This window comes from Fundulus heteroclitus, unplaced genomic scaffold, assembly GCF_011125445.2.
Source record: "Fundulus heteroclitus isolate FHET01 unplaced genomic scaffold, MU-UCD_Fhet_4.1 scaffold_766, whole genome shotgun sequence".
NCBI classification, from domain to species: Eukaryota; Metazoa; Chordata; class Actinopteri; order Cyprinodontiformes; family Fundulidae; genus Fundulus; species Fundulus heteroclitus.
In genome coordinates this window covers 1-19,489 of record NW_023397215.1, presented here as the reverse complement: position 1 = coordinate 19,489, position 19,489 = coordinate 1, and the positions used below count along the sequence as shown (strand labels likewise).

At 50.5% G+C, this 19,489-nt stretch overlaps 1 protein-coding gene across 1 annotated transcript; it reads right to left on the bottom strand.

The window, feature by feature from the left end:
- Window positions 1-148: 148 nt before the first annotated feature.
- Window positions 149-14,742, bottom strand: LOC118556371 (sodium/hydrogen exchanger 5-like). Its single transcript, XM_036134208.1, has 16 exons — window positions 14,279-14,742; window positions 10,350-10,652; window positions 9,730-9,893; window positions 8,469-8,547; window positions 8,221-8,398; window positions 7,927-8,147; window positions 6,821-7,023; window positions 6,502-6,591; window positions 6,361-6,431; window positions 6,150-6,276; window positions 3,841-3,932; window positions 3,394-3,520; window positions 3,123-3,272; window positions 1,365-1,434; window positions 1,143-1,271; window positions 149-945 (listed from the first exon to the last, which is right to left on the bottom strand). The coding sequence occupies exons 1-16, from the start codon at window positions 14,619-14,621 to the stop codon at window positions 374-376; spliced, it is 2,919 nt and encodes a 972-aa protein (XP_035990101.1). The 5' UTR covers window positions 14,622-14,742; the 3' UTR covers window positions 149-373.
- Between the last annotated feature and the right edge of the window lie 4,747 nt (window positions 14,743-19,489).

The following is a 19,489-nucleotide window of genomic DNA, read 5'->3' as shown; positions in this document are numbered from 1 at the left end:
GATGAGATCGCTCTTCCTGTGAGACGGCACGTTGGAGATGCAGCTCTGAAGCTCTTGATCCAGGAGGAGCTGCTCCTGCCTCCCAGCAGGAAGGTCATGATGATGATGATGATGATGATGATGATGATGATGATGATGATGATGATGATGATGATGATGATGATGATGATGATGATGATGATGATGATGACAGCAGTGAGGAGACATCATCTGTGGAACATTCAATCATCTTCTAGCTGGTGATGTTGTGCTAAAGAGCAGCAGTGATTGGACGAGTCTTGATGGGGGAGGTCCTGCTGGTTTGCTATTGGTGGAGCCGGCAGAGAGCCCCCCCCCCCCCCCCCCCCCCCCCCCCCCGCCTCCAGATCAGCATTCAGAGCTGTGTGGGCCGGTGACTGTGCGCCTCACTGCTGCCACCGGGGGGCGCTGTCACCAGACTCCTCAGGAACACGCAGGGGTTCCTCCTCCTCCCAGAACCGGGCGGGGGAGGCGGTGGGGGTGGGGGGGGCAGTGACCCGGGGGGCTTCAGGGACGACATGAGCGGCTGCATTTCCTGTGACGCCCCAGGCTCCTCCTCCTCCTCTTCCTCCTCCAGCGGCTTCTTCTTCCTCTCCGGGAAGCAGAAGGAGGCCTGGGGCAGCGTGGGACCCACTGTGCTGGGGGGGCAGGTGTAGGAGGCTGGGCGGGGCCCTCCCAGCCTGGAGAGGGCGCTGACGCGCGGGTGGACGGGCTCGGCGGGGGCGGGTGGGGAGGAGACGCTCTCCAGGGAGGAGATGCTCTGGTTCCAGGCCTGCTGCAGGTCCACAGGGATGATCTTGGTGGCCTCCACAGACACACAGGGCGGAGGAGATCCCACGCTGCCTTTCCACGGCAAATGGCTGTCTTCAGTGGGGGGCGAGGGGGTGTGGGGCGGCGGACTCTGACAGACGTCCAGAGCTGCTGGAACTGAGGGAGAGAAAGCAGTCAGACGGTTACGGATGGTTCAGACAGACTTCTGCGTTTGAAGGCACCACCATGAGCCTCACTATGAAATGATGCTGGCAGCCAATCACAGAGCAGCAGGCTCCGTCACCGTGGTACCGCTGTGTCAGAGTCCAGGTCAGCTGATCTGGTTCTGTTACATAGAACAGCAGAACCTTTACCTGATTTGGGTCGCTGTTTGGGCGTCTCGGCCTTCCGAGCAGTGAAGGTGATGCCGACGTCTTCCTCCTTCTCCGGGTCAGAATGATCAGCTTTGTCCTCTTCGGGTTCTACAGGAACCACCACCGGATCTGGGACAGAACGGCAGCTCGTTACGTCTCCTGAGAGAGCGGCAGCTGCCCAGGCGGTGATGATTGATCACCATCAGCCTCTGGCTTTGTTACCTTTGTCCTGCCAGCTGACGTTGCGTCTGGGTTTGTCTCCTCCGTCGTCCTTAGTGTCGGATCCTCGGCGCTGGAGAGAGCAGGATGGAGTAAAGGTGGGATCAGAACACAGAACATCATGGAACATGAGCTCTGACTCAGATCCAAGCTGCAGCCATGAGGAAGGAGGCTGAGAAGCTTCTGGACCAGAACCAGCTTCATCAGGCTGTGAAGACCCTCGACTCTCTGCTCCTCAAGCACATTGGACCTCCACCCACCTTCCTCTGTCATCCTCTGGCCTGGCCCACTGTGAGTCCCTTACCTAGGCCGACTGGATCTATTTGCCTAGTTCTGTTACTCCCTGCACCTCCTGCCGGCCTCCTGGACCTGACTCCCGCCTCAGCCCATCACCTCCTGCTGTGAGCGGCTCTCTGCATCATCAGGCTTCTGCTCCAGCCTGCAGCAGATCTCCTGGTCTCAGTCTGAGTATCAGGTTCTCAGGGCATAACAGCCTCCCTCTCAGCTCACCAGATCCTGTCATCTCCAGTGTTCTCCAGGGTTCTATCACTGAAACGACTTAAAATATTAACAAGCCTGGGCTGCTAGTTTGTTCCACCATGGGACCGTGAGGATCCACATTTAGACTTGGCAGCATGTCTGGTTTATGTAATGAAAGGCACAATAAAGCTGACTACAGAAATAACTAAAGCAGAAGTTATCCATGTTCTCATGGCTTTTCTCAGACTTTTAGTTTTTAAAGTGGTGTTCTCTACGCTGAACACGGCTGATCCAGATGGACCTCCACACTAACAGCACAGAACCTTCTGAGAACTTCAAGGTAAACTCCACACCACAGAGGAGGAGCTCAGCTCCACAAACATGCCAGCCCTAAAACCAAATCACAAATGGGTCACTGAATATGTTTTTTCCTGAAAGAAAAATAAAAAAAACAAAGCCCAACTATATTAAACCAAGCTACCCCCTCAAAGTTTCCTCATCCAGTTCAAAATAAGGCTAAATTCTTCAGAAAGCAGCAACCAAACTAGGCCAGATAACGGTTTAAGACCAGCCTGTCAGCTCAACACCAGTATTCCTTTAATGCCTGGATTTATTTACCAGCATATAAAGTGTTCTTGCTGTTTAATATGAATAGAAAACATACAACAGATAGAAAGTTAAGGATATATTATGCAAATTAGTGAAATCATGAAAATGAATCCCAGTTTTTAGCTACATTTAACTAGAGGTTCTGACTGCAGGTTGTGTTCAGGTGTGAGAGGTCTTTGGTCCAGGTTAAGCAAACAGTGAAGGTTTAATCCATGAAGACGGGACTGTGTTCTAACATTTGTTACAGTGAAAGGCCATTTTTCCAACATGTGCTACACTTAGAGGACCCACCTCTACTTTTTCTGACGCATCAGAAGAAGCTGCGTGTGTGGTTAGGGTGGGGACTAAGGTGTGGCCTGAGTTTAGGTCATAGAAATGAATGGAAGTCAATGCAAAGTCCCTGTAGAGATAGAAATATGTAATGTGTTTGTTCTTGCAGCTGAGTCAGAAATTCTTTTACTAATTTTACCAGTGAAGTGAGGACTTTGATTTCAAGTGAGGAGCTTTTTCCCTCTCTTGTTCCTGGGCTAGGTTTAGCACTAAGGTGTCAGGTAGGTTAGGTTTAGGTTGAGGACAAAGAAAGGCTCTAAAATGAAAGGCAGTCAAGGCATGGTGCTCACTATGGACAATAAATCACATTTTGTTTTTCAAAACAAGGATGTGTGTGCGTACCTTCTTCAGGCTCCGTTCCTTCTTGTGCCGTTTGTGTCGGGTGGACTTGAAGGTCTCCATGCGGCTCCTCATGTTCCTCTGGAAGACCTCGCGGTCCTGCCGCTCCTTCTCGCCCAGCGGCATGAAGTGTCGGCTGTAGTGGGACTGGTACTGAACAGAAGACAATCAGCAAAGCTCACTGAATCTCTCCTTATTCTTTATATTTCCAAAACTAAACTCCACGTCGTCCTGCAGCTTCTTTAAAAGATGTGAAAACATCTCGCAGAATTACCCGTCTCCTGGGCTTGTACAAGTTCCCTGCCAGGACGTGGTGCGTCTCCATGTCCTCCTCCACCTTGGATCCAGAGACATTGTCGATTACCTGGAGGTCCAGACACACGCCGCTGCCGTTCTCACGCCTAGAACACGTCAACAACACGCAAACAACACGCAGTCAGAAGGGTGAGGCTGAACGCAGAGCCAGTTTGCTGCTTTTTATCAGAAGATAACATTTTATTTAATCTTCTTTAATCTCTTCTCTCTTTGGGCCTTTTACTGGATGGATTATTCAGTTTGGATTCTGAAGTGATAAAGTTTGTTTTTTGGTCCAAATTACTCCAATTAGTTGAGTTAAACAGGAATAATCTGAAAAGATGTTAACATGTAGATTCATTGTTGTGAACATTTCTCCAACATCATCAGAAAAGTGACTCAGGTGTGAGGAAGTCATGTGACTCACAGGTAGTTGGTGACGTTGGTGACTTCAGGGAACGAGGCTCTGCTGGCCATCGAAGGCAGAGACAGCCTGGCTGAAGTCAGGACGTTCCCACCCTGAACATGCAGACACAGAGGGCAAACGTCAGCAGGGGGACTTCCTGTTTTCACAGTTCAGATTAAACCTTCTGGGTCAGAACTTCCTCAACCTGCTGGACTGAGAAAGGTCCAGATGTCCACTGTCATGGGGTGCTGATTGTAAAGTTACTCAGTCAAACATTAACAGCCATATTCTGGGTTGTTTTAGAGAAACAACCCAGTTTGCTAACTAAATGTTTGGCTTGCTAACTAAAAATTTAGCATGCTAACTAAATATTTAGCATGCTAACTAAATATTTAGCATGTTAACTAAATGTTTAACATGCTAACTAAATGTTGAGCTTGCTAACTAAAGATTTAGCATGCTAACTAAATGTTTAGCTTGCTAACTAAATATTTAGCATGCTAACTAAATGTTTAGCTTGCTAACTAAATATTTAGCATGCTAACAAAATGTTGAGCTTACTAACTAAATATTTAACATGTAAATTAAATGTTTAGCTTGCTAACTAAAGATTTAGCATGCTAACTAAATGTTTAGCTTGCTAACTAAATATTTAACATGCTAACTAAATGTTTAGCTTGCTAACTAAATATTTAGCATGCTAACTAAATGTTTAGCTTGCTAACTAAATATTTAGCATGCTAACAAAATGTTGAGCTTACTAGCTAAATATTTAACATGTAAATTAAATATTTAGCTTGCTAACTAAATATTTTAAGAAGAAATCTTTCTCAATGCAATTGTACATTCCAATGAAATGTGTCTTCTGCTTTTAACCCATCCCTGAGGGAGCAGTAGGCAGCTATCACAATGCCCGGAGAGCCATCTGTGGCTAAGGGTCTTGCTCAGGGACCCATAGTGGCAGTCTGTGGGGATCGAACCGGGTATGGTTCCACTATCCGCTTGCTAACTGAACATTTAACGAAATGTTTAGCTAATATGATAATAATGAGTGTGACTGGGTAAATATGACTAGTATGAAGGGCTGCTTGAGCTCCGGATGACTGGAAAAGCTCTGGATTAATTCAGTTTTTCATTTGCATGGCAGATGTTCCTCTGAAAGTGATCAAACATCCATGACTGAAAGCTGCAGGCTGCTGTTAGAGGCGGAGCAGACTGAGCTCAGCTCCACGTCAGCAGCTTCAGCCTCCTGGCCCTGAAACAGTCTTAAGAAGTCAAGAAGGTCAGGCTTTAGATATCTGGAGCGGCGCTGCAGCTCGTCTCTGAGGGGAGAACAGGCTGCTGACAATAAACTACGGATGGAAAAACTCTAAATATCAGGATAACAGATGCAAACTTTGCACCTAAACATTTAAATGTAACGCGTCATCTCTACCTTTACTTGTTTTTTTACAGATGTTATTTCTACTGAACTATTAAAGGGCATCTGATCCTCTGTGTCTGTAGGTGAAAAATGCTCCTGCGGTGAAACGCTGAGGCAGAGTTTGCTGTGTGGACAGAAAAGCAGCTGCTTGTTCCTGAAACTCCAGAAATATTCCTGCTCCCTCCATAAATCTGCTTCCCACTGATTCACCGCGCCATAAATAAACTAAACCCAAATTAAAGCCTCACCTGGTTTTATGGGATTTCTAAGCTCTGTCTGACTGAAGGTCGAGCTGCCAGAGAGGACAGCCTAAATGTTTCCTCTGAAGGTCCGGTTTCCTCAGAGATGATATTTAATCCTAATTTCTGAGCCTGTCTGAGTGACAGGGCTCCCGTTTGTCTGCTCTGGTTCTGGTTTTAGGTTGTCTGGGCGGGTCTGTTCACTGTAACAAACCGGACCTCCTAGTCAGATCAGTGGTACCAGAACCAGCAACAGAACAGAAAATGTTAGTTCAGCTCCTGCTGGGACCTAAATCCACAAACCCGGATCAGCTTCGCTGGTTCTAGCTCAGGTTCTTCTCTGATGATCCGTCAAACTGGATTTCAGTGTCTGAGTTCCAGAGCAGGATGGAGAAGTGGATCAGGGCTTCAGCGGCACCATGTTTGCTCTGCTCAGGAGCAAAGTTCTGGATTCACTGCTCCATCTATGTTCCAACCCTCAACTTTGGTCCTGAGAAGTGGATCAGAACCAAAATAACCACATCCTGGGTCCAAGGTCCAGTTTGACTCATATGAACAGATGTTGGTTTCTTCACACCGGCTGCTCCGTTGCTTCTTGTTTCAGAACCAGGGGGGCTCCTGAGAACCCGTTTGGATTGTGCTGGATCAGAACCTGAGTTCAGGCCTACCTGGTCGATGACGCTGATGGCGTCTCTGATGTTGATCTTCTGGTAGGCCTCCCACAGCTCGCTCTTCCTGTAGACGGACTTCCTCAGCAGCAGCTTGCTCAGGTAGTTCTTATCAAACTGCTCCCACCTGGTTCCACACAGAGCAGGTGAGAAGGTGAGAAGGTTGAGAAGGTTGCTCAGTTCACCTGATGGAGGTGGAGGTGGGACTCACTTGTCTCTCCAGTGGTGATACCCTTGAAGTCCTGCGATGTCCTCCACTGCAGTCAGGATGTGGTCGAAGGCCTGAAAGCTGACACGGTTACACTCTGCTGGTCACGTTCACAGGAAGCTGGAGAAGAAGAGGAGACCTCACCCGCTCATGGATCTCCTCGTTGATGGTGGGCTTACTGTTGGTGGAGCGAGGAACCTTCAGCCACTTCACCAAAGGCTTGATGGTCAGACCCTGAAACCAGAATAGTATCAGAACCAGAGAACCCAGAACGACGCTCCCTGTTCCTCAGCCGGGACTTAAAGGAGGTTCCACGTGTTAACGGGTCTGCTGAGGTTCTGCTGAGGTTCTGCTGAGGTTCTGCTGTGGAGCCCACTACCACCAGTCTGAGGTTCTGCTTGGTTTCACGGGTTCTCGGGTTCACACTAGAACGAGATGTTCCCCCCTTTGGGAACGTTCCTACCTGGAACATGACGGTGAAGAAGACGACCACGATCGTCGTGGCAACAAAGTAGTCTTTGGCCTTGACCCGCTCGCCGTCCAGCAGCACCACCAGAGCGAACGCCACCGCCCCTCGCAGGCCGCCGTACGACATCACCACCTGGTCGATCTTGTCCAATGGGACGAGCCGGAAGCGGTTGAGAACCCAGGTCTGGCCGACCACACCTGAGAAGAGAACGGACCGGCTTTCATCCCAGAGGCAGTGACACACACCTCAGACCGCACCTTCCAGGTGTGACGTCTCCCTCCAGGTGCTTTAAAATCCTCCTGGACCTCCTAGATGAGCTGAACCGGGCTGGTACCGATGGTTCTGCCTGACAAATACGAAGTTCTACGCTCAAACCAGGAAACACGTTCCCCTTCAGTTTGATCTCCTGTTTTCTTCCTGTCTGCCTCTGATTGGCTGCCATGATGACACCCCCGTTTTGCTTTATTTCCTGTCAACTTTGGTTCTGGAGTGGTCCAAACCGGTTCTCAGTTCTATGGGGGCGGTTCTGGTGAGCAGCGGACCGACCCAGAGGTTCCTGTCCCTTCAGAGTCAGTTTTAGTTACGAATCTCTAGAACAGTTTTAGGTTTAAACTTTTATTTAAAATGTTCTTTTTTCAGCGTGGAATCAGACTCTAGTTTTATGGTTTGTTTTAATTTTATAAATCTATAAATTGGTGCAATTAATGACTAAGATCATGATTATGTCTAATTCATTAAGTTCATTTTAAATCTAAGAACCTCACTTTCTAAAACATCCCACAGATCAAGCTTTAAATCAGGATAATTTATGAACATTAATGTCAGAACATAACCATAACATGGAGCAGAGCTCATTATTTCTCATAAATAATTAAAGTAAAACATGTTTGAATGACTTAAGTTAAGCGGATTCAGTTGCTACCAGCAGCTTGGCCACTGGAGGGCGCCGCTGCATGTCTCCTCATCTAAGCGGGTTAGGCTCTCTGGGTGGGTTCCTCCTAGCGAGGAGCCGGATGGAGGAGAAGGAGAACCTGACACCATCTTCTTCATCATCTCCACAGCAGCTGCACCAACCACAACCATCAGGCTGAGAAACTGACCTGCTGCTCTGAAAACAAAGATGAAGACCAGGGTGCAGGACACCAGCCCCGTGTCCCAGGCCCATTTGGACTTGTCCACCGCCGAGATCCCCAGGAAGATGAAGATGATGGTCTCGGCGATGCTGGCCAGGGTCTTCATCGTGTACTTGACGGTGGTCCGAGACTTCTGGGAGATGTTGGCCTCCACGTATTTATTGGCTCCGATGCCACAGAAGGTCATCCTGAGGAAGAAGACACAGGAAGGTGGGACAACCGCGGTACCTGAGACGGGTCGGACCGGACCGTGGGACTTACGACAGAATGGCGGACAGCGAGAAGAGCTCGGCGGTCAGGTAGGCCAGGTAGACCATCAGGAACACGAAGAGCGGCTCGATGATGCGGACCTTCTTGGTGAAGCGAGTGATGAAGCCGAGGATGACGGCGAAGACCAGGCCGACCAGAGTCCCCCCGATGCTGACGATGAGGAAGGAGGCTGCAGAGGAAGAGGAGGACAGTGGATGCCAGGCTGTCTTCAGCTCAGGTGGGGTTCTCTGAGGACTCACCTACGCCTTTGAAGTAATCAGCCGTCTGGACGTTCTCCACTCCCACCTCCACGAAGGAGATGTAGACTTTATAGAGAACCTGCAGGAGCCACAGAGCCGTGCTGTTAGTGGACCATCTCAGGGAAATCAGCTTCCCCATCATGCTCCATGCTTGTTAGCTCCACAGGTGAAGGTCTGAGAAACACCTTCATCCCTCCGAGTAGAGCCTCACGCTGAACAACGCAGAACATCTAAACCTTAAACGTTCTGTGGGGAACGATCTACGGGACAACTGCTGGTCTGGAAAGCTTCGTCCTACCGGAAGCTCGTCCAGGACATTTGGTCTCATCTGAAAACGGGTTGTCCTGGGATCTTTGAGCCGGATGAAGACCAGCAGCATGAGGACACGTCTACATAGAAAGGTTCAGCAGACACCAAGTCAACATGTCGGTCCTCAGAACTAAACCAGAGGACAGCAGCCGGGGAGAGGGTGAAAGATCTCCGTCTGTCTGGAGGAGAACATCTGAACCTGAAGCTCCAGGTCTGAGAGGAGGCAACCTTTCCTCAGGCCTCCACCAGGATCAGAGGTCTCGGCTGCAGCTCACCAAGCTTTGGTTTTTTCCATGTGGGATTAGCTAATATTCTGAGTGCTGCGGGGGATTACCCAGCGGCGCCTAATCTGCTCACGCTTTCTCAGCCCCAGCATGCAGCTGAGCGTTCATCTCAGTGATCAGCAGCCTTAAAGGGACAGCGTCCTGCTGCTGCTGGGAAACAGCGTCACGTGTTCTCCACACGGAGCAAAGTTCAGGTTCACACATCCCAGCATGCCGCAGCCCCACCTTTACAGGCTAATCTGCTGCCACGGCAACGCAGGATCACACCTGGTGAGGCAGGTGAGAGCGAGGGTGAGATTCAGTGTTGATTCATCCACAGCACCAGGCTGCAGGTCCTGCTGACCCACATCCATCCTCTGGGTACCTGAGCAGGTACGCTCAGGTGGGGCAAAGCGCCGCCTGGATGTTTCTGATCCGACGCTGCATGAAGGTCCAGCAATGATCATGTTAGTCATCAGCAGTGAGACCTTCTGCTGCTAGAACCTGTGGATCTGAGCCTGCAGCAGAACCGGGCCCTGGGCCAGGTGGCAGGTTCAGGAGCAGAGCTGGAGAGCAGATGCTCCCACCCCGGTCCGTCTGTGCGGGTTTGGATCAGAACCCGGTGTGTGTGTGTGTGTGTGTGTGTGCGTGTGTGTGTGTGTGTGTGTGTGTGTGTGTGTGTGTCTCACCACGGTGACGGCGTCATTCAGCAGAGACTCTCCGAACACGATGATGAAGAGCATCTCATTGATGTGGACCTCCTCAAACACCGCCAGAACCGCCACCGGATCCACAGCCGAGATCAGGGCGCCGAAGAGCAGGAAGTCCATGAGGTCGGCCTTCACCTGCTCGTCTGCAGCACACAGGTAGCACAGGTGACGCATGATGACATCACAGCAGGTATCAGTCCATCTGGGGTTCTGCTGGAGGTTACTCCTGCAGCGGCAGGTTGTCCTGCTCTGCTGCCTCATTATGAAGCGTCTAGCGCCACCTGCAGCAGCCGTGTCTCACCTGCAGCAGCCGTGTCTCACCTGCAGCAGCCGTGTCTCACCTGCAGCAGCCGTGTCTCACCTGCAGCAGCCGTGTCTCACCTGCAGGAATGACCTCAGTATGTCCAGCAGAGCATGCTCAGACGGCTGCAGGTGAGACGCTGACTGCTGCTGTATCACAGAGGCGCTCCTTATTAAGCTGAGCTTCCCTCTGGAGCAGAGCAGCGCCTCAGGACAGACGGACCTGCAGGTTTCATGTCTCCTCTGAAACCTGCAGGTCTGTCTGCAGGAAGCGGTGACGGCAGCAGGTCCTCACTGACCTATGATGCCCAGCAGCTTGGCGGCGTAGAGGCAGAAGCCGGTGCAGAAGGCGTTCCACAGCGTTCCCACCACGGCGTACGTCAGGATGGCTCCCAGGTTGTCGAAGAAGAGTCGAGCCGGCATGAAGTAGCCGGCGTCGCCCACGATGGTCGGCAGCAGGAAGAGGAAGAAGAGGGAGGGGTCCAGCTGGTACAGCTGCTTCTTGCTGGCCAGGAGGACCACGCCGCCCAGGACCAGACCCAGCAGGATCAGCATGCAGCTCTCCGGCACCACGGTGGTGAAGCGCTGCGAGAAGTGGAACACTGCAGGAGAACAAACCTGAGTGAGAACCGCGTTTAGCCGTCATGACAGCAGATGATCCACTCAGTCCTGCAGCAGGAGATGCTGCTGCTCTGGACCTCAGGGCAGCAACAGCTGACAGAAACCACCACCCTGAACCAGCTGACCAACGTCTCGTGCTGCTAAGCACGGTGGGGGGGGGGGATGATTTAAAGGGTGGGTTAACTTTTTATCCCAAGTCTCCCTTCCATCCTACATCACCTCATTCTCTCCTGAATGACCCCCCCCCCCCCCTTCCTTCCTTTCTTTCTTTCTTTCCCGGGTATTTTCTCATGTTTTATCAAACCGTCATCTCTTCTTCATTTGATTGGATAAAGAGTCGCCATCTCTGTCTCTGATCGGCTAACGGGGTTCAGACGCAGCGAGCTGGAGGTGATGAGTCAGTGATTGGCTGAGCTGCTGCAGCACAGATAGGCTGATGTGTCTCTGTGTGTCTCTGTGTGTCTCTGAGTGTCTCTGTGTGTCTCTGAGTGTCTCTGTGTGTCTCTGAGTGTCTCTGAGTGTCTCTGTGTGTCTCTGAGTGTCTCTGAGTGTCTCTGAGTGTCTCTGAGTGTCTCTGTGTGTCTCTGTGTGTCTCTGAGTGTCTCTGAGCGTCCCTCTCTCCTCCATCAGCCTCTCACAGTCAGACGTGACGCTGCCTCTGCTGTGACTCACTGAGCTGCTGCCTCATCACGCCTCTGGCTCGGGGCCGCTCTGCTCTGACTCAAGGTGGTTCTGATCCGGTCTGCGGCCCGTTTCCTCCTGGGCTGCACTGATTCTGTCTGCAAGCAGCTGCTGGTTCCTCCTCACCGCAGCATCACAGTCAGTCCTGCTCTGGAGACGGTCCCCAGACGCTGGTTCTCCTCCGTTCTCCAGAGCAGCTGCAGTTCAGCTGCAGCCACAGCAGAAAATCAAGAAATCAGGAAATCAGGAAATCAGGAAAGCTTCCCTCAGGAATCATTGGTTTCAGCATCAGCTGCTGTCAGAGCAATCAGAAGACTTTCCTGCTTCTATTTCATCTTTAGACTCAACAGTTCCTGCCTTACGACTCGTGGCAGGACTAAAAGCTCCTCTGAGCAGCTCTGGGAGGTTTTAGAGAGACGCTGGCTTGTTTGGGACTACTTTAGGTGGCGGAGGAATCCGCAGACTGTCCTGTGTTTGGATTCCTGTCTGGGCTTCATGTGGAGCAGCTGAATGTCCTCAGTGTTTCTGTCCTTGCTGAGCGTCTGCTGTGTGGGAGTCTCAGCTGACTGCAGGCTGCCCGCCTCTCCCTCCGTCCCTCCGTCTGTCCTCCTGTCTCTCTGTCCTCCTGTCTGTCCTCCTGTCTGTCTGTCCTCCTGTCTGTCTGTCCTCCTGTCCTCGGTGCTTCTAATGAAACCCCAGTGATGCTGTAACGCTACGCCTTTCTTTACACGCCTTGGTTTTAGTTCCTGCAGAAACATCTGCCCGCTCCCACCAGCCTTCTGCTCTCCTGTTAGACATTTAAATCTCAGTAACTCAATAATCAGCACATTTCCCTCCTTGTCTTTGTCTCAGACCATCTGACCTGCAGACTCTGTTGGCGTGAGATCAGCTCACATTTCTGTTTTCCTACAGCTCTCCAGGTTCTCTAAGGGACTGATGGAGCTCTCCTTTGGGCTTTAGCTGCTTTTTCTCCTCTTTTCTGTCTTGCATCTGAGCCACTTCAGTTTAGGGCGTTTAACTGTGAATCATTCAGGCAGAAACCCGGTTCTGTAGCAAAGAACCGGGTTTTCACAGGATCTGCTGGGCCTATAGGCCGGATGCTGCTGCAGACCATCTCTGGAAAATCCAGACAGATGTGCAGTTTCTCGGTGGCGCACACAAAGCACTGAACTAACTCAACATGAAAACACTTAAATGGATGTTGAGGTAACATCATAAGTAGCAGCGGTCCTGCAGCAGCAGAGCCACAGCCTTCATCCCCACAGACGTGCACTATTCAGACCTCAGAGAGCCGACAGCACCGATGTTCTCCGTTATATCCTCACATTTAGACCCACACAGCACAGAGCAGAGCAGGAAGCAGCTCTACATGGATGAATAAAACCCCAAAGATAAACTGAAGACTCCATGAAGAGGAGAGCTGTCAGCAGGAACCATCATTAAAAGCATCAGGAACCTCAGAGTCAGAGCAGAGAAGCTGCTGCTGACCTAAAAAGAACCAGAACCAGGCAGAGATGCATCGTTCATCGACCCTCCGCCAACACGTGGTGCTGCTGCTGAACATAAAATCAAAGCTGGGCTCAGATGGATCAAAGGAAGCAGGTGGAGGATGCAGGAGCTGCTCCATTAATCAGATCAGCCAGATGCTGCAGATAACAGCTGAGTGGTCCTGGTGGAGCAGACGCCCTCTTTCATGTTCTCCGTCCTCCTCCAGATGGATGAGCGCAGCGTCCTCCTGCAGCTGAAGCTTCTTAGACAGTTTTCAGCTCCGGTTTCCCACATAATCATGTCAGTAACGATGTGCTGCGCTGTGTCCTAATGTCTGAATCTGCAGATTTAGGTGAAGCCTGCCTGGCTCCTCCTGCTCCTCCTGCTCCTCCTGCTCCTCCTCCTCCTCCTGACCTGAAACTTCTCCAGGCAGAAAGAGCGGCGGCCCAGAGGAGCCTTTGGCCCGGCGGTCATAAAGAAAAGCAAACTTCCTGTCAACCACAAGAGCTCCACCTGATGATGATGATGATGATGATGATGATGATGATGGTGGTGATGATGGTGGTGATGATGGTGCAGCAGCAGCAGCTCCACCTGGCCTCCATCTACCTGCAGCAACACTGAGGCTGCACATCTGTCCAGCATCTGTCCTGTTTGGCCGCTAACAGCAGAGAACATCAGCCAGACTTTAGCTCCGGCTAAATAACAATTAAACGACATTTATCAGGAGAAATGTCCGTTAGAGTCATTAGAGTCTGTGGATTATTTCAGCAATAAACCCAACAGAACCCCAAACACGCTGGTTCTGTCCAGGTTAGTTCTCATGTGAGCCCAGCAGAGAGCAGCAGTTATATTATTAATAAATAAAAAAAAGGAACCGGTCTAAGACAACAACCTGTTGCTGGACTAGTTTCTGAGCCACATATTAACAAGTTTAATTTGACTTCTTTTAACCCGCTAAACCAGCCAGACGAGCAAAATCATCCATAGTTAGAATTTAAGGAGCACATTTTAGACATTTAGCTGTAATTAATCCATTTTAACCTGAAATAATTAAAGTCAGAACTGATCATTAGAATCTGAGCAGGAGGAAAAATCAGTTTATCAGAGAAGTCCAACTGAAGCTGATTTTAATCCCAGTTTAATAACATTTAACATTAGAATCAGCTCTTAAAGGTCGAAATAGTTTTAAATTATAGATTAAATATTGATTTAGATTCTAGTTCTGTAACGATGGCCCAAAGCCCAGAGGATCCAGGTTCTGTTCCAGGTTCTGTTCCAGAAAACAACCATCAGCCCATCATAAATAAACCCTCCAGAACCAAGGGCAGCCGCAGGGTCAGCTGTGGTTCTGCCAGAACCGGACCAGGTCCAGAACCGGACCAGGTCCAGAACCGGACCAGGTCCAGTCCGAACCCCCGCGCAGCAGCAGACTTACGGATCTTGGCCACGCTGGCCACCAGCAGCCAGATGGCGATGATGTAGGGCGTCTGCACGTAGCTCCACTCCCACTGGACCACCCGGTACCCGCCGCCGTGATGCTGCTGCTCCGCCGCCTCCCGCTCCTCCTTCCCGGTACCGACCGTCGCCTCCGCTGCCGACCGGGCCGAGGCGACGCCGGGAGCTCCGTACTCCGGTACGGGCTGCGGGAGGAGGCGCAGCGGCGGGGCGGAGGCGTGAAGCGGTCCCCGGAGCGAAGCGGCTGACCCGGACGGGTCGGCTCCGGCGGCCGCGAGCAGCAGCAGCGTCACACCGAGAAGAAGCATCTTCTCCCCGGACATCAGCCGCGACACATCCCGCTGAACTTATATAGACACCGAGGCGGAGAGGAGCCGCGGAGGGAGGCCGGCGGCCGGTGCACAGCATCCAGGCACTCCTCCTCCTCCTCCTCCTCCTCCTCCTCTTCCTCCTCCTCCTCCTCACACACTCAGGGAGGAGGAGGAGGAGGCCGACCCGCCCAGTCACCCTTTAAAGACACCCAGAACCCCCCCCCCTCCCCCCTCCCAGAACCATCCACACCTGATCCGGTCGGCTCTGACGTCACCAGAACCTGCTGAAGAGAGAAAGAGGTTCTGGTGCTGCTGCCCAGATTCCAAAGCCTTTGCTGTCTGCCGCCACCAGTGAGTCCATGTTCTGAAACCGGGTCAGAACCGAAACTTTTATGATCATCGAACTCTCTGGACTGCATTTGATCATATCTGGTTTATAATATGAATAAATTAATCTACATAAAGTGTATATACATTAAAACAGAGGCTGGGGGTGATTTTATTAATGTCAAATAAAGACATTTTAAATATTTCTTCCTAAAGTAACATTAACCTTGAACCTGTTTTAGGTCTTCTTTATTTTTATTACATGCAGATTCCAGGAGATTCCTTTTTTAACATTTTATTTATTAATATTTTCAAACAAAGGATTGAGTGAGCTTTAATCTGGTGGAGACAGCGTGACTTCCTGGTAAAACCGACGAGTTTTCCAGCCTCAGCAGCTTTAGCATCAGAGCGGAGCTCCAGTCCTGCACCAAGCATCTGCAGAAGATCTGCAGAAGATGTCCTGTTTCAGCCTGAAACCCAGAGCAGATGCTGAGGCCTCAGGTGACCCTATAATAATAACTATAATAATAATAATAATAATAACTATAATAATAATAATAATAATAATAATAATAATAATAACTATAATAATAATAATAATAATAACTATAATAATAATAATAATAATAACTATAATAATAATAATAATAATAATAATAAACTGATCACTCGTGTCGGCTGCAGTGGGAGGATGGTAGAGAGCTGCTTCAGATCTTCAGTCCTTGAAGGCAGCGTTGGTGTCTGGTTCCCCTCAGACCTTCACTGCTGTCCTGCAGGCGCTGTAGGGAGAAGGATGAGACGTTCTCAGACGTTCTGCCTCTCATCATATCCACCACACGCTCTGCAGGTTCCCTCCCTGCAGACGTTTAAAGCGTGCAGAGGGCACATGGAGCGGTCCAGCAGGGCTTCCTCTGCTGTTCTATCAGAGCCCAGGTAAAGCTGGGCCGTCACACCGTGTGGTTCTGCTACATTCTGCTGGTTCTGGACCGCGGCCCTGACAGGCCGTGGGGGTGCAGGACTCACTGTGTGAGGCAGGCACAGAACCCTGAGCTGAGATGGAGACGTTTTCATGGTTCTGAACCAAAACCAGGCAGTAAAAACTGAAGGTAAGAAATATATGAATCAGTTGTTCATGAGCAGAACCAGGTCCAGAACTCTGGTTCCCCAGCCTCTGCCTCGGTGCCGCTGAGCATTTTCCTCATGGATAAACTTACAGTTCACTCTCACCAACACCTGCAGGTGATCCAGGTTATTATCTTCAGCTGTCACTTTCTACACGTCGTATTAATTAATCCTGTATATTCTTCAGTGATGGTATCAAGGTGTTGGTTGTTCCTGTAATTCTTTATCAGCTGGTTCTGCTGTTCTTTATATCTCTCTCTGCAGGTGTAGAAGCAGACTCAGAGGATGTTATATCACTCTCTACCTTTCCTCTTTCACATTTTATCCCTTTTAGCATTTTGTCTCTTTCTCTCCTTTTTTTCTCTTCTACCTTCTTGTTTCTGTGTCTATTGAACATGAAACAGTCCCAGAATAAAATCTAATAAAGCTTCTTGCATTTATAAACCAATCAGAGCTCTATGGAGAAAGCAGCAAGGCTCTACTGGTGAAAATAAATCTGTTTTTGGCTTTAAGACAATAATTATTAAAGTTACATTATCAGACAGGACACATTAACCAGAGTTTAACACTCTGAGAACCAGAAAGAAGTTTTCTGCTGGAAACCTTCTTCCTCCCAGATTGAAGCAGAAAATAAAAGCATTTTAATCTGAAACACGGATAAAAATAATCTCCACCAATCAAAGTCTGCAGAGATGAAATGTTTGATGAAATCTGAGCGTCATTAATCAGCTGCAGACCCTCAGGGTCCAGACGGTTCTGGTGAACCTTCTCATCGTCTTCTCCTCTGAGAGGAGGAGGTCCTGCTGCAGAGGAGGCGCCTCCTCCTGAGACCTTCACCTCGGCTCTGGGTAACAATCAGCTGAGCAGATAAATTATGACGGAGCCGCCGAGGTCAGGAGATAAAACCCAGAATCAGTCTGGATGTTTGGTTCTGATCGGCCTCCAGAGATGATTGAGCCAGAGCTGCAGGAACTCTGATGTTCCTCAGCTGCTCTGGAGCTTCCTGACGTAAACCGTCTGCTTTGGAAGGTCACGTCCCACAGGGTTCTGATCCAAGTGTTAGAACCATGGTGCTGAAAAGGCCGGTACCGGCACCGGTACCGATGGCTGAGGTAGATCTAATAAAGTCATAAACATCTGATTGAATAAAAACGGTTTGCGGACCTGAAGAACGTGGAACCGCCCTTAGAAGCTGATGCGGCCCACAGAACCAGAACCGGCTGATGCGGACCGTTTTCATGCTACACTTCATTAAGTTCTGAAGTCAGAACCTGGATCTGGGAACCAAAACTAGTGCGTTCTGATCCGAGATCTCAGAGGACCGACCAGAACTCTATGAGGTTCTGGTGATTCATCAAAGGTCCAAACCAACCCAAGTTCTGTTACACCAGGGGATCATTTTGGATTTTTAGTTCTGTGACTTGGACCTTGGAGGTTCTGAACATCCTTCAACCAAACAGGAGGTTCTGATGGAACACATTTTCTTTTTTTTTTTTTAAAAACCCAAACATTCAGAACCTCCTGGGTCAGAACACGTCTGCAGTCGGGGCGGTTCTGGAAGGCCCGCCTTCTTCTGAGGAACTTCATGTTCTAAACCGTTTGAGAAGAACCGACTTCCACCGAGACCCGGTTCTGTTCCCAAACATCTGGACCAGATGCATGGGAACAGAAACCCATCAGAACCTACCAGAACTCTCCAGAGGCCAGCGGTGCTGCACCTGAGCCCAGCCGAGGTTCACAGGCGTTGTTGAGGAACCAGAACCAGAACCAGAACCGGGACAAACGTCTGATTTATAGAAACCTTTATTAACAGCAGAACATTAAAACTCATCTGGAGAAGAACAAAGAACACCAGAACATCTCAAAGTGCAAGAACCAGCCATCACACGTGGTGCAGGCGAGCAGTCCGGTACCAGCTCCATGTGACCCACACAGTCCTATCAGAACCTGTCTCAGAACCGACCCGGACTGTGGCAGAACCTTCCAAGCTCTGAGGAACGTGTGAGATGTTCCGTGACGTCTGAGTGAGTCCGTGCGACACCGTGAAGGAGTTCAGTACAACAGGCAGGAACAGAGGTCCGGAAAGAGGTCCGGAAGCTCTGAGCAGGACCAGAACCTCCTGGAAACCTGAGGAGAACAGCTGATCGGACCCTGAGGAGACCGACTACAAGCTGAGAAAACGTACAGCAAACATTTAAAAGTTCTGGAGGGTTCTGGAGGCCTGATCCATGTGCAGATCCTCGCTCAGGCTGTGCCTTTCTGGACCAGAACCAATGACCCGGTAGTTAGCTGTGGTCTGAAGCACAAACAGATCAGCAGCCTGATAACGGGCCGCAGAACCAGAACAAACAGTCTGAGCTGCGGTTTAGCGGCGCTGAAGGTTCATGTGAAAACAGACGAGAGATCAGAAGATAAAAGCCAGAAGATCCAGACGAGCCGCGCCTCCTGACCTCTGCTGGTTCTGAAGGTTTCTGAAGGTTCTGCAGCCCGGACCCGTCACGCTCAGACTTGGTCTCCTGGCTTGGTGGCGTGCAGACCCAGAGCCTGGACCACGTCCAGAACCCAGACCGCTCTTCAGAGTCCGCCCTCACTGCAAACAGAGAGGAAACCGGGTCAGAACAGAACCCAATGCAAACCACCGCGGTTCAGCCGGTTCCTGTGATACGGTTTACGGCCTGCAGGTTCCAAATCGGACCGGTTTAGTTGCTTCAGTTGATTGAAGCCGACTTCCTCTGGTGCAGAAACCTGCTGCGGGGCCTCCCAGGGTTCTGAGCCCTGAAGGAGAACCTCAGAGGGTTCTGCTGGACTCCTAGGTCCAAACTTCTTTCTCACAGAACCAACATGGAGCGTCCTGAGAGACCCGGCCAGAACCTGGCGGCGCAAGAACCATCGTTACCTTCTGGGTTCCTCTCTTATTCTGTTCCAGACGCCAGAACCGGGTCAGAACCGGACCTGCAGGCAGAGCCGTCAGGAGGCATGGCTGAAGCCTCCTCTGATGTGTGAGGAGCAGCTTCTCCTGCTCAGCAGGAGGAGCAAGGAGGAGGAGAGAGGAGAGGCGGCAAAGGAAGAGGAGCAGAGGAAGAGGAGCAGAGGAGAGGAGCAGAGGAGGAGGAGCAGAGGAGAGGAGCAGAGGAAGAGGAGCAGAGGAGGAGCAGAGGAAGAGGAGCAGAGGAAGAGGAGCGAGAAGAGGAGCAGAGGAGCAGAGGAAGAGGAGCAGAGGAGGAAGAGCAGAGGAGGAGGAGCAGAGGAAGAGAAGAGGAGCAGAGGAAGAGGAGCAGAGGAGAGGAGCAGAGTCAGGAGGAGCAGAGGAAGAGGAGCAAGGAGCAGAGGAGCAGAGGAAGAGGAGCAGAGGAAGAGGAGCAGAGGAAGAGGAGCAGATGAAGAGGAGCAGAGGAGGATAGCAGAGGAAGAGGAGCAGAGGAAGAGGAGCA